General features: G+C 43.1%; 1 protein-coding gene across 2 annotated transcripts in view; it reads right to left on the reverse strand.

The window, feature by feature from the left end:
* The window catches only part of LOC122453943 (CD302 antigen), a 114,351-nt gene extending 99,881 nt beyond the window's left edge, over positions 1 to 14,470 (reverse strand). For both annotated transcript variants that reach the window (XM_043488308.1, XM_043488306.1), the window contains exons 1-4: positions 14,268 to 14,470; positions 8,550 to 8,921; positions 3,512 to 3,682; positions 14 to 178 (exon numbers count right to left, since the gene is read on the reverse strand). In XM_043488308.1, coding sequence (XP_043344243.1) covers positions 14 to 178; positions 3,512 to 3,682; positions 8,550 to 8,921; positions 14,268 to 14,361 — 802 coding nt within the window. In that variant the 5' untranslated portion in view covers positions 14,362 to 14,470. The remainder of the gene's footprint in view (positions 1 to 13; positions 179 to 3,511; positions 3,683 to 8,549; positions 8,922 to 14,267) is intronic.
* Positions 14,471 to 14,848: the final 378 nt, after the last annotated feature.

The raw sequence follows: 14,848 nt of genomic DNA on the forward strand, positions 1-14,848 counted from the left end.
TCTTTAAACTTACCTTTAAGATAAGTTAACTCAGCAGCATTGTTGATGCTCACTAAGTCAGCTCCTTGATTCTGACATGAAACATAAGCTTCTTTCCAAGAAAGAGTTGCCTGAATATTAAATTGGTAGCAACTTCCAATCTCCTCGTTCTTTTCCCAATTATCTTCACAGCCACTTTCTGTTGATAAAAAGATATGTCAGTGATCATAAAATAAGGGCATAATGTTGTCTATTACTTAGAGTACTTACAAATACTGCCATTCAATTTCCATACTCTTAAGATATGCTAAGATTGAGGCTGTCATTGTTCTACTAGACAACATTTTGATTCTTTGGTTAGACGAAAAAACCAGACTCATAGGACAGGAAATGTCCTAGTTAAACTTTAACGTTCTAGTTAACTTTAGACTAGTTAAAGCTTCCATGCTGCTTCTAGCTTCTACTCTCCTTTTATATAACCCCATTGATTATAATGTCACATTTTAGCCCACGCCTACCCTCTGCCTAAAAACAGAACTTCAACTGTGTTCAACCCCCTCAGCTCACTTGAAGATGGTATCTGACTAAAGAGGGGTTTGCCCATGTTCTGCAGTGAAACCACTGAACATGTTTGCATGTGTGTGTGTCTAGACAATGCTTAAGTGCCTAAGATTTAACACACAGTGATACCGTATTTGCAAAGCTCAGTCTAGTTTCTCCTTATATTTTAAAAGATGATTTAATACATGACTAATATTACAGAATTAACATTATACATGCACTATATGTCTATATGTACATATGTGTGCATGTGTGTGTGTGCTCAGTCATGTCTGACTCTTTGTGACCCCCATGAACTGTAGCCCACCAGGCTCCTCTACCCATGTAATTTTCCAGGCAAGAATACTGGAGTAGGTTGCCATTTCCTCCTCCAGGGGATCTTCTCAACCCAGCGATCCAACCCATGTCTCTTATGTCTCCTGCATGGGCAGGCAGATTCTTTACCACTAGTGCCACCTGGGAAGACTGCATATGTATATATAAATATACATGTACAATGTGAACATCATTTTTCTTCAACAAATATCTAAAGAACATGCATAACTTCAGAGGAAGAACCTTCAAGCTCTTTCCAGGACAGATATGTACGTCTTGATACAACTAGTTCAAAAATATACTCAGGGCCTCCATGTGCTCCCAACAAAAAGGAAAAACCAACAGAGCTTACGTTAAGTGTATCCCTGGCTTCACGTGGGTTCTTCCAAAGGGTCTCCCACAACCAGTTATACTTATGGACCCTCAAGTGGGAAGGTCCCTTAGAGATCATTTTGTGTAATGTCTTCATTTCACAGATAAGAACAAGGATCTAGGGACACTGGCAGCAAAGCTATAACCAGAGTACAGTTGTCTAACCCTGGTGTTTCTGATCTTCTGATTGGCATACACTGCTTCTTCAGCCACTTCTGAATGTCCTAAACCACAATAGAGGTGGTTGTGACATTTGGTAAAAACAAAGTAGGTGGATTTGCAAGTGCATTACCTAAAGGTTCTTTTTTTTATCACTAAGGCAAAACACTTGTAAACCTAGAAGATTTCAGCAGGATGGCAATGTATTATTTGCTGTAAAATACAATCTCTATGGTTCAGCAGTCCTCAGATTTGAGAAACTCATGATCTCACTTCTGTAGAAAGGGTGGCACATGAATGCACTGACAACCCCCTCTTTCATCCAAAGTAACACGCGTCAGTCAAGGCCGCAAGGTGGAATGGGATGGGGAATGAACAAGGTGGAGCACACTGGGAAATGAGGGTCAGAATTCTGGGAGATCTACCAGGCCCCACACAGATATGGTCTGACACTGACAGGCTATTTCATCAATCTAGGTCTGCTGCTCCTCACCTGAAAAGTGAGGGTTTGCTCTGAATAACATCTAAGCCTCTCCATAATCCCTAAAGTTTCTGATCCAGACTCTGTGCTATGCTAAGTCGTTTCAGTCGTGTCCAACTCTCTGCAACCCTAAGAACTGTAGACTGCCAGGCTCCTCTGTCCACAATTCTCCAGACAAGAATACTGGAATGGGTGCCCTCCTTCAAGGGATCTTTCTGACCCAGGGATTGAACATGTGTCTCTTATGGCTCCTGCATTGCAGGCAGATTCTTTACCGCTGAGCTACTGGGGAAGCCCATGATCCAGACTATAGTAAGATTGAAATAAAATTGGTGCCTGGTTGACCGAACCCAGCTTGTCATCAATTACAGGTGGAGTAAATGTTGGCTTTTTATCTTTCAGTAAGTTCTAAGTGTTGAAAAGCCTTTGCCTCTACCTAGAAAAGTAATTCTTAAAGTGTGGTCCCCAGACCATCATCAGCATCATCTGGGAACTCACTAAACCTGCAAAGTTTTGGATACCATCCAAATCTACCAAATTACAATTTCTGGAGGTTGACCCCAGAAATCTGTATTGTAACAAACTCTCCAAATAATTCTGTTGCAACCTGAAGTTTGAGAATGATTGGCTTGAGATAATCTCTTCAAGTTGCTTAGGACTCTACATTTTGAAGCTCAGCTTCCCTTAAAGAGAGATCAGCATTACTAATTTCATCAGACTGGCTACTGAATAAGGCAGGATAACGTAATTGTTTGATGCAAGGACTCCAGAGCTGAATTTGAATCCCAGCTCTGAAATTTATAATCTATGTAACCTTAGGCAATTGATTTAACTCTCCTGTGCCTCGCTTTGCTCATCTGTAATATGGGGACATGGGCTTCCCAGATGTCTCGGTGGTAAAGAATCCACCTGCCAATGCAGGACAGCCAAGTTCCACCCCTGGGTCGGGGGAATATCAACTGGAGAAGGAAAAGCAACCTACTCCAGTATTCTTTCCTGGGAAATCCCATGAACAGAGGAGCCTGGAGGGCTACAGTCTATGGGGTCACAAAAGAGTCTGACAGGACTTAGCAACTAAACAACAACAAAATGAGGATAAATAATAGTACCTACCTTATAAAACTGTATATGGAGTAAATGAGTTAATAAAGGTTGCGTACTTAGAATAGCACCTGATACTTGGCAGGGCCAAGAGATAACTATTGCTACTATAAGTAATAACCATTACTATTACTGGAGCTTTTGCCTTTCTATTTACTGTTGATGCTTTTAACTTATTGCCCATTAAAAAATATTTCTTAATCTTGAAACTGCTCTATTAAGGCTGGTAGCAATTTCCTGACTGCCCCTGGCAATAGCCAGGAAGTGGCCTGGTCCTCTTCCTGAAGTGTCTGTGGTACAGCAGACTTCCTCATCACCTACCTTCAGTGACAACATCCTGTCTTGGTTCTCTTCCTGGCTCACTTCTGAAAGTAAGTTCTTAGCTACACACGACTTCCCTGTCTTTCCTCAAATATACACTCCTTTTCTAGGATATCTGTTGCTATCATTTTTGAGTAATCATGGACTCTTCCCTTTCCCCTTTGCCACATAGGAACAGTATCCTTTTCTTTCCACCTACAAAGTTCACCAGCCCATACATACCTGGTTGTAAGCAGATGCCCCACTTCTGATCATATTCGTAATTTAAGGTAGTTGCACACCATGGCCCACTGCGATCTCCATCAAAAATGCACTCATGATGCCAGGTCCCATTAACTAAGAAGGGAAATTCACAAGGTCTCCCGAAAGAGTTCCCATCTCTAGTATAGATCTCTGTGGGTTGGGGAGAAAGTAGAGGAAAGAAGAGTTAAAAACTAGATAATCAGCTTTAGTTAACTACCTTCTAAAACCATTTTGAAAGATGTTTTCATACTTATGAGAACACAGTATCTAGGTGGACTGCACCATGTGGCAATTCAGAGCACGGATGCTGGTTCCCTTACTGACCAACTGTGTGGCTGTGGGCAAGCTCTCCAACATCTATCAGTCTCAGTTTCTGCATTTGAAAATTAGGAATAATGATATCAGCTCATGGGGCTGTTCATGAGATTCAGTGAGATGATCAGGTAAAGCTCCGTTTATTGTGATGAGGAGCTAAAAGATCCTGGCTTTATCATGTAAGAATAGACTGACTACTCTGGAGGGCAGAGAAAGTCACCAAAAGGGGTGTCTGCTTGAGATGAAACCTACATTCTATTTTCTTTAGTAAGAGTGAGGCCAGCAAAACACCTTGGAATCACTGAGGCTGGGTGTGGGCTTTGAAACCAACTGTGGAGTTAGATGCACAAATAGCTCCATTGTTATAGACTGGTGGTAGAATCAAAGCTGAGGGTTTTGAGGAAGTAGGAGAAAAGGCTGCTGAGTTTCTCAGCAGTCTCTTGGAGAGGGATAGGACATGGTAATTCAGGTTATGAGAGAAGAACCAGAGTCAGCAGGGCAGTCATGGAACCAGTTGGTGGCCAGCAAGGTAGCAAAACTAGCCTTTCCTGTTAACAATTTTTCCCTGGTACATGGAGAGGAACTGAAAAACAATTCCAACCTCAAATATACCTGGAAATGCTAGAAGAAGTGCTAAATACTTATGTTGGTAACAGTTCCTGTGGAGAGGTGTCTTATAGAACAGCTAACCCTATAACTATTTCGGTCACTTTTTTCCATAATTTGTTTAAAACCATGGTTGTTATCAGATCAAATAATGACTATTATAGGTAAAGCATAATAATCAGATTTTTATCATCATTTATCATGCTAGTTGGGTCCCTCAAAATGTCTCATAGATTTGCTTAAAAGGGTGTTTAAGATAGAATTTGATTCCACATTCTTTATTATTCTCAATTGCTTGTTTAACTGAAATGTGAGGCTTGTTTAAAATGTATTAAGCAGCAGTGCAGGAAAATAATGTAGATGTTTTTATTTGCAAACAATCTTTTAAGGATTTTGGTTTTGTTTTCCTCTGATATATAAATGGTTTTGAACAGTATACTTTGGTTAAAGAGCAATTTGACCTTATATTTTATAAGGATTCTACTTACTATCTACCTTTTATTTTTAACCATGACAAAACTCCCAATAGCACATGACTGATTTCTCTTCCCATATCACAGCACTTAAAAGGAGAGTCCCTGAGCACAATGACTATAATTTGTAGAATCATGAGGTTTATTTTTTTGGTAAAACTTGTAAAAGTGCTTTCACTTGCTCTTTCCCACAAGCCCACAAGATCAGTGGGGCAAGTATTACACTTGTTTGTGAAATCCCCGTTTTTGCAGAGTCGTTAAGTGAAACATTGAGTCATTCAGCTGTGACAGGGATCAGATCTGGCTCTCTCCTTGAGTCCCTGACATATAAGGACAACTTGTGATATCAATGGCTGCCTTCTCAGGCTTCAAGTTAGTGTCATAGCTCAAAGCTGGGCTTCAGTTAAAAAGCTCTCCTGTTCACAATACATTTTGAAGAATGATAAGCATATAACAACCACTGCAACAGCAGCAGCTAAATTATGCTAATTATTCACGAAGACTTTTATTCTTACACATTCTTTGATGTTATTGGACCTCTTAAGTCCCAAGGGTCTCCCCAGAGAGACAGGCTTTCCTAAGATACCCTTTGAATGTATGAATTTTCGATGATGGCAGCCTTAAAACCACAGCTTACTTTGCAATAGGCACACATCTGTGAGATGAGATGCTTACATAGAAAACTAATATTAATCTCTTTGGTAGCAAAAGAAAAAAACAGCTTTAATATTTAAAGAGCTTGGCAGACTTCTAAGTTGCTTAGAATTCAGACACTTCTATAGGTTCCCCACCACTGAAAGTCTACTTCCTCTGCGTGATTCATCAAACATTCAAAACTGAGGTGTGACAGTGAGGCCGAGATATCTTAATGATATAAATGCATATGTGGATGCCAGTCAAGAGCAATTAATTCATCAAATTTATACAGCGAAAGTTTTTTCTGAGAGGAGCATGGCTCACACAGGACGGGGGTGAGGAGAGAGGCAACCCAGAACATAATGACAGATAAATGTTTTCATATTAGGAGTAAAAAAATTTATATAGCAGAAGCCAAGGGAAAAGTAAAGAAGCTATATTTGGGGAATGTCATCCTGGTTTTGAGCCTTAGCTTTGCCGTAACAAGCTGGGTTACCTTGAACTTCACTTTGTTGGACTCTGGTATCTTATCTTTCTTATTCTGTACAATTAGACAAGAAGGAGGGGCGAAGTCCAATATGAGAAGTTTGAGAGAGCAGACCTAGAGAAAGTCTCTGACTTAAGACAGCAGTCTCCAACCCAAGAACAAGAAGGGACTACAAAATTTTAAAAGAGTAAAATTGCCAGGACTTAATATTTGACTACATTTGAATGGTGGGAGAGAAGAGCAGAGGAACTCTAGGGTGACTTGTAGATTTCTGATGGTACCTGTCACCTGGAGAGGAATGGAGAAGAGGCAAGTTTGGCCCTGGCGTTAGTGCAAATGAAAACTCAAGATACATGCTGATAAGTCAGGACTACATGCATCTTGTCTTAGGAATTTCTAAGTTTCTTAGTTTGATATTTAGTGTTTAAAATACTGTATTTGATAAGGTCAAACACAGCCTGTGGGCTCTTGCTGGTGAGCACTGTTCAGCTTTCTCTGGGGTGATGCCCTAGGTGGGTTTTTAACCTTTTTTGTGCCATTGATAACTTCGGCAGCTGTGTGAAACATGTGAGCCCCTTCTCAGAAAAACATTATAAATGCATAAAATAAAACACATAGGATTATAAAGAAAACTAGTTATATTGAAATGAAGGCATTTAGGGGACTGAGGGAATTTATAATTACAACTATGTCCATCAGTTAGGAGAAGACAGAAGGAACCCGGCCAAGAAAATTATTGTTTCTGATCTTTGAACAAATATAATGAAACAAGCTAAATCCAGTTCAAAAGGCAATTTGCTTGGTTCCATGTTTTCTCTTGGCTGCCAAGTGAGAGGAAGGCTTTTATAGCACAAAATTTAAGCTTGCCATTTTTAAAGTGGTATCCAAAAAGCAACTGCTTTTTAAGGTTAGGAGGAAGGTGGCTAGCAGAAGCAGACTTTTCAACTACTCAAGGGTCAAGGACTGAAGAAAAGGAAAACCCCATCTCTGATTCTCAGACATTTCCCATAACAGCAGAACCTGACATCTCAGAAGCTGCTGCACCCTCACTAGGAAATGGAAAGAGGGGGTTCCTCCAGGAGAAAAACCTGTTCAGGTACAAGAAAGATGGGGGGTCAAATTTAGCTTAAGAGAAGAGGAAAAAATCTCTGTAAAGCTATGTAAATTTACAAAGAAGAGCACACATGAGATAACAATTAAGACAAAGATAATATAATGGAACATATATAAATGTATATAGGTAGATACCCACACATTCAACATTTGATATAATTTAGAGCAACATAATGGAAAAAGATTTGCTTGCGTGAGAGCTAATTTACATTTGGAGGTTTAAAAGATAAATCTACTCTTTCCTTTTAAACTCAAAAATTCATTATAACCGAGTCTCTAGACTCAAAGTTCATGATCAGTGCCCCCAAAGGCAAAGGAGACAGTTCCAGACATATGATGGTATGACATACAACTTTTTGACTTCGTGACGGTATGAAAGTGATACCTAGTCAGTGAAACTGTACTTTGAAGTTTGATCTTTTCCTGGGCTAGCAATATATGGTACAGTCCTCTCTCTGATGCTGGGCAGCGGCAGCCACAGCTCCTAGTCAGCCACACAGTCACGAGGGTAAACAACTGACACACAGCCATCTGTTTCTCACTTTCAGTACCGTATTCAATAAACTACATGAGGTATTCAACACGTTATTATAAAATAGGCCAGGCTCTGTTTGAGGTGGCTTTTCCCAACTGTAGGCTGATGTAAGCATTCTGAGCACATTTAAGGCAGGCCAGGCTAAGTTATGATATTCATTACAAGTGTATTACATGCATTTTCAACTTATGATATTTCCAATTTATGATGGGTTTATTGGGACAAAACAACATTGTAAGTAGAGGAAGATTTGTATTCATATACTTATTTTGGAGGCAACTGAGGAAAAAGTCCACTCTTATAATACTGAATCATAAATACAGTGTGATAGCCATGCCAAAATAAAAAATAAAGCCACACAATACTCTTCAAGTTTTTCCATTACATCCCAATCTGCAGACAAGAAAAAAATTCATTTCCTTTTTTTTTTTTCCTCTTTCTTCTTCTTCATTTTAAACTTAGAATAGAGTCAACCTTCTTACGTTATTTGACTTTTATCCTGTGTAGGGGACTTCCAGTCACTCTAACATTTTCTTTTCTCTGGAATTCAGGATGTCATCATGGAAAGTACATATGCTCAGAAATCAGAGAGATTTCAAACCCCCGGGTGCCACAGAACGGCTGTGAGACCTCTGACAAGGCACCTAACTTCTCCTACCCTTCCCTGTGAAAGTGGGCAAATAGCACTGACCTCATAGACGCCCCTCAACATTACTACTGAGTGCCTGGAACTAGAGGCCAGTTTATTTGACTCACCAGTGTATGACTCTAAGTGTGATCAGAGGTACACGTATAAGGCCACTTGCACCAAATACAGCAGCAAATAAGTCAGAGTCCCTCTCCAGGACTCACCGTGGTAAGGCTGGGCACACAAGCTTTCCTTTGAGCCTCCTTTCTTCCAGACATCCGATGAATTTGTACTTGCTATGGCGTGTCCGCCCTTCAGGGCCAGCTGGTACTGGGCAGCCCCGTAGAGAGAGTGGTGCTCACATTTCCACCACAGCATGGCACTGGAGTCGCAGCTGAACATTCTCAAGGAATCTGCGGGTTTGGTAATATCTAGGCCAAGACACTTCTGGGACTGCAAATGAAAGAGCCGATGCTGGGACACCCACTTCCACAACATGTCCTTGGTTTCGTCACAGTCCTTTGCCACTATCCAGTCGTTCAGCGGCGTGATGCACTTGCCTGTGTTTTCATTGACGATGCTGAATGGATCATTACCTGAGACAAGACAGGCAGAAAAGACATTTCAGGATTCTGAATTATATGGCTCATGTGCCTTGGCCCCGCTTGCTAAGGGGAGTGAGTCTGAGCACCCCCAGACTGTTAACACCCTCCCAGCTGTATAAACTGTAATGTTTTGCACAAGGCTGGAGGACAGTGGGGGCCAGAGAGGCAGTTCAGTGTAGGATTAAGAGTGTGAGCTCTGGGGCCAGTTTGCTTGGCTTCATATTAATAGTTTGCTCTGCTACTTATTGGCCGTGTGATCAGGGCGTCATTTACCTGCTGCGCATCAGCTTTTTCCTTTGAAAAACAGTACTTCACAGGGTGGATGTGAGGATAAAATGAGCTCAAACATGCAAAACACTTAGAATAGTATACATATTTGTTATTGTCATTCAGTGAGATCTCCTCCTTATTTAATGAGATGAAGAAGCTCCTTAGAGCTTCTTTAGATAAGTGGCCTGTAGTCAATGAAAAATATTCTGAACTCTTTCAGGACACAATTCTGTCCTGCTTGCACTTTGGCTACTACAGCAAGGTAATTATTACATGACATTAATGTGTCTGAGAGGAGACTGGGTAGAAAAGTGGGATAAAGGGATAAGAGGCGATGGAGGTCTGGGTTCTGAGTGTAGGGAGACCTGTGGCCAGCTCCACCGTCACACCTCCAGGAGGTGACAGGAAGCCCCTGGGGAGGGGATGTGGGCACTGACCATCTGGACCACTCAGGGAGGTAAAACCTGAGCTCTAGGAACCACCTAACTCACAGGATTCAAGACCCAGTAGGTGTGGACAAGGGGAAACTCAGAAGGAACCAGCATGAGCGGTTACTTCAGGGCGGGATCTCCCTGAGTGTTCTCTGGGCAGTTTTGCATGAGCTGGGGAAGACCTCAGTAGTGACAGAAACTGAATTTCTGTTAACCTGGTAGAATAGGACCTCAGAACAAAATTTAACTTGATTTTATGAAAATAAGGTAGTGCACTGTTTCTTGAACACCTGAGTCTGTAGAGCAAGATTCACATCTGTTATAGCAAATTACAATAGTACAATTTGGTCAGTGCTTTTACAAAGAAACATTTTGTGAAGATATAGCACAGAACATGTTGATGACCTTAAACAGTTTAGACAAACGTAAGCCATCTTTGTCAATGAACCAAAGGGTTCTGGAGAAGGAGCTGTAAAATTTTAGTTCCCAAAACATACTTTCATTTTGATGCCAGCGTCACATTCAGTGGTTTTACTAACACTAAACACCTTTTCTAATAATAATTTATAGGCTTGCATAGTTAAAAATTCTTATACTAAAGACTGGAGGGGAAAGTTCACTATGCAAATAACACCTATATGTTTAAGTTCAATTCCAGTTTGAACTTTGGACAGAATTTTTGCTTGTTTTAAATAGCAGTAGCAGCACCAAGAGAAACAAGAGGAACAACAAGAACAAACCCTTTAAAACCTTAAGCTATTTCCACTTTCAAGTTGCTATTTTAAAATATTGCCTAGGGTTGCAGTTAGATCTGTTTGAATAGCAGCTTCCATCCCTCATTCTTCTTTGACATCACTCTGCTGTTCCCTATCTTACAGACAGAGTTTGGGCAGACAGTTAACCAAAAAAAAAAAAAAAAAGGAAAACATATTATCGTAGAAGATTATCAGACCATGATGTAACTCTTTCCCAATCTATTCCCTCTCACGTCTCTTGTGCTCCGGAGTATCAGGTGCTATAGCAGAAACAAAGAAGTCGGCTTCTGCAGGAGAGGGGGCAGTGCACCCCTGCTGGAACTTTCCCCTCTCCTGCTCTGAAATCTCCCTGCTCTCCTTCCTGAGCACTTTGCTCTGTGCTCTTTGACCCAAGATTTTCCAAGTTGCCTTTGCAGAATCCAATGGATTAGCTACAGCGCTTAGAACAGTGGAGAGAGCAGCAGAATAAGGAGTTAGGGGTCCTAGACCGAAGATCTACCTCTGCTTCTGGTTAGCTGGGACACCTTGGGGAATTCGGTTAATCTCCCCAGGGTCTTCTCATCCCCAAATGTGAGATGAAAGCAGTAGAGTATAAAAATCTAAGTTACTTCCAGTGCTAACACCCTATGCTCCCACTAGTTCAGTTTTCCTAGCCTTGCAGGCTTTACAGGTCTCTGCTAAGTTCACTGCATATCGCTTTTGAACAGATGTCCACAACTTTATTACATCATGCTGGTAGCATTTTAGGTCATTTGAGTTCCATCTGTATTGGGCATGTGCACTTAGGTGACAGTGCTGCCTTATAAGTACTCTGGAAGAGAAAAAAAAATTTACCCTTTCCCATTTGCTTCCCTGGTAACTTAGACAGTAAAGAATCCACCTGCAGTGTAGCAGATCCAGGTTCAATCCCTGGATCGGGAAGATTCCCTGGAGAAGGGAATGGCTACCCACTCCAGTATTCTTGCCTAGAGAATTCCATGGACTATAGGAGAGGGTTCCAAAGAGTCAGACATGATTGAGTGACTAATACTTTCACTTTCATTTACTATATGTTTAACTTCTAGGACACCCATGGACTTAACAAGGTTGTAGAAATTCTGAAAGACTATAGGAGAGGTGTGGAGTAGCTATGTTGAAAAGGAGTTGCCAAGCTTCTAAAATCTACAATTGTAGATACTTGTCTCATTCTAAATCTATCTTCTAACCACGTATGTAATATCAATGCTTGACATCTACTGTGATCACTTAGCTAATACATTAATTATTGATATGATTTAAGGAAACTTGTTATTAGCCTTCATATATAATGTGTAAGCATTCATACATAATATATAACCTAGGAAGAGTCTTGTAGTCTCGTGATAGTTCTTTATATCTTTCTTTACCCTTACAAAGAAGCTGTTCAGTCTGCTCCAGTCTTGTGACCCTATTGGGAAAGTAGGTTGGGGTGGGGGAGGTCTGGAAAATGTGAAAATAATTTAAAAAATTTGTTAAATAAGGGTCTATGAAATATATCAGAAACGTATTACACTTTCAAACGGTGATTGCAGAGCAATTTATAAAACAGATTCATTACTGATAGCCTTATATTGTATCTTATTCACTTTACACTGGCCCTAAAGGGAATTTTAATATTTACCCACAAATACAATATTGGGACAAGTCTAAAAGATAGAGGTCGATGAAAAGAAGACTCATTACCTCATCATCCCTAGAGCACTTTTAAAAATGTTTCTTTATATAAACATTCTACTGGTGTTTAAGAAGAAATAGCTACATAGCATTATCATAAACTGAAAACAAATTTTTAGACCATCACAGGAAAGCTCTTTCTTACTGTCTGATTATTAAGTAACTCCTGTGTTACAAGACCCAAACCAAACAGCTTTGCACATTTCAAAGAGAAACTGGACTTCAACATTTTGTAACCCACAGACACATGGAGAGGAGATGGTTTGGGAAGGCAAGAAGGATGAAGATTGCAACTTTTTTAGTTTCAGGGGAACTTCCTGAGCCCACACTGTTAAGCATTTTCTGGAGTTGCTACTATATTTGCAGAATGTACACTAGGAGAGACCCAGAAGTCTGGCTTTGCCAGTTCAAAAACAGTCCTAAAGTGATGGTTGGGTCCAGGGCAATGTACAAGGAGTCAGAAAGTCATAGAATTCAGATTGGGTGGTGTGGGCTAATGAAAACCTCAGGAGTCTCTGAAAAATTAGTGTACTTCAAGCTGCTAGCCCTCCAAGGAGACAAAAAAGCTAACTAAGCAATTGGCATCCTCCCAAGGACACAGAAGTACTTCCCCTGCATCTGAGTATTGGAGACCGCCTGCACAAACCTAGCTGCATACATGTGATGAAGCACACACCATCACCAGCATCATGAAGCTGACATAGTGCCAAACAAGTGGCTGAGGTTTCAAAATCCCAGTGCTTCCCTCAAGAGGGCCACAAGTCTGACTGGAGCAAGTGCTCAAGGTGGGGAAGGATGCAGGAAAACAAACACCTTTGAGGACCTCCTGCAATAAGAATGGGATTAAGTTAGTGCTCTTTGCTCTTGGTTGATGAGAGAGGCCAGGAATTGCAGAGATTGCAGAAATTAAGAAAATCTTGAGTTCTATGGGGGAGACAAAAGAGATAAAGCAAATGCAGGTGGAGACCAAGTTTAGTGATTGAAAGTCTAGTGTGTTTCCACTACAGTTAGCTGCTGCCATGATCATCTTCTCCCTGGATTATGGGGGCAGGCAAAACAGAATTCTCACAGCAATAAAGGCCTTTTGGTAGTTCCCAATATGGGGGATCAAAGAAGAATGCAGAAGGGTGAATCAAAACAAGGTCAGCGATAAAGTTCTTAACATAGATAAGATGATGCTACTCATGATCTGAACAATCAGACAGTAACTCAGCTTAACTGCAATGAAAGTAAATACCATAAGCAAAGCGAAGTTTTTCAAAAACTCCCTTGACCATCTTTTACTTCCTCATTCTGACATGATGACAGAAGTGATAGGTGGGGACAGCTCACTAATTGTCTATGAAGCAGCCAGAGGAAGAAACCAAGTCCTCAGCACACCTTTTGCCAAGGCAGAAAGAGAGATTAAAAGCAAACTCCGGGTGCTGCCAAGGGGAGGCGGGTGGGGCAGGCACTGCTCACAGCATCAGCTAAGGGTGTCTGCTCCTCTTCCTGCTTCTCAAGTGAGAGGCAAGAGGTCTCTGGGCAAGCAACCGGGGCTCCACTGCGGGAACTTCGGCCTCTGGGGTGGGGGGTGGGGTAAACGTTTGGAGCCCGCTAAGCCAATTAGAAGAAAAAGTCGCTGCTCGAGGCATTGGGGGAGGGCATCATATCAGAGTCTTGGCCATAGTCATTGTAGGAGACATGGCTTTTTGACGGGCACCACGAGCAGACTGAAGTCAGAGAATCGCGGTTTCATTCTGGCGCTGTGAGTGGAAAGCTCCTGAGTGGCCAAGTTGACCAAGGGGCGAAGGAGGGCCAAGACGGCGGGATGCGGCGTGAGGTGGGTGAGTGGGTGAGTGAGGGGGCTGTTGAGAAGCCCTAAACCCTAGCGAAGCAAGATTGTAGAGGAAAGGACGAGGAAGGAGCGGGAGTCTCGTTCAGAAAAGACACTCTGGGTGCCTCCCCTACGGTGGACTCCAGGCCCTCCGCATGAGAAAAAGCCTTCCGCCTCCTCGGCCCACCCCGTGCTCCTCCCGGACTCCGGAGGGTAACGGAGCGCCTTCTCCCCGCAACCTCCCTTCCGTTCAGTTGTCCAGCAGAGGTGACAGGACCCCGGCGCGCAGCCCGAACCCGAGCCGAGAACAGTCGGCCGACCCGGCGGCGTCGAGGTCCCTAGCCGGCCGGCCGACGGACGCGCCCGCGGTTACCTGAGCGGCCAGAGGGCTCCACCAGCCCGAAGCCCGGGAGGAGCAGCATGAGTAGCTCCGCCGCACGGCGAGGGGTTGCCCAGCGCGTCCTCATCCCGAGCCGGCCCCGGCGCTTCAGTCGGGTCTTCGGGGGCACGCGGCACTCAGCCCTCCGGCTGCGCCAGGTCAGCCCCTCCACCGCCTTTGCCCCCAACCCCCGGCCTCCCGGGGCGCCCCGGGCCCGCCCCCGCCGCCCTCGGCCAATCGGATCAGCCCGTCGCGGGCCCCAGGGCGAGGCGGGCGGGGCCCGGAGGTGGCGGGCGGGACGCCGGGCTGGAAGACTGCGCGTAAAGAGCGCTGCACACCTGCGTTGGGCTGCCCGCCTAGGCTGGAGAGCGGAGCACCGGGCAGACTAGGGGGCCAGGGGGAAGTCCTGGGCCCCGCCGCTTCTTCAGTAAAGTTGAGGAGACGCGGCACTGGCTGGGACTTGGCACCGCCCTGGTGGATGGTCTGCCTAACACACCTCAGTTAGGCACCGGCTTCTTCCTTTCGCGCAGCTGGCCTGGAAAGGCACCCGCATCCCCTCGCACCCGAAAGAGCGA

The sequence above is a fragment of the Cervus canadensis genome, chromosome 15 (genome assembly GCF_019320065.1).
Source record: "Cervus canadensis isolate Bull #8, Minnesota chromosome 15, ASM1932006v1, whole genome shotgun sequence".
In the NCBI taxonomy this organism is placed as follows: domain Eukaryota; kingdom Metazoa; phylum Chordata; class Mammalia; order Artiodactyla; family Cervidae; genus Cervus; species Cervus canadensis.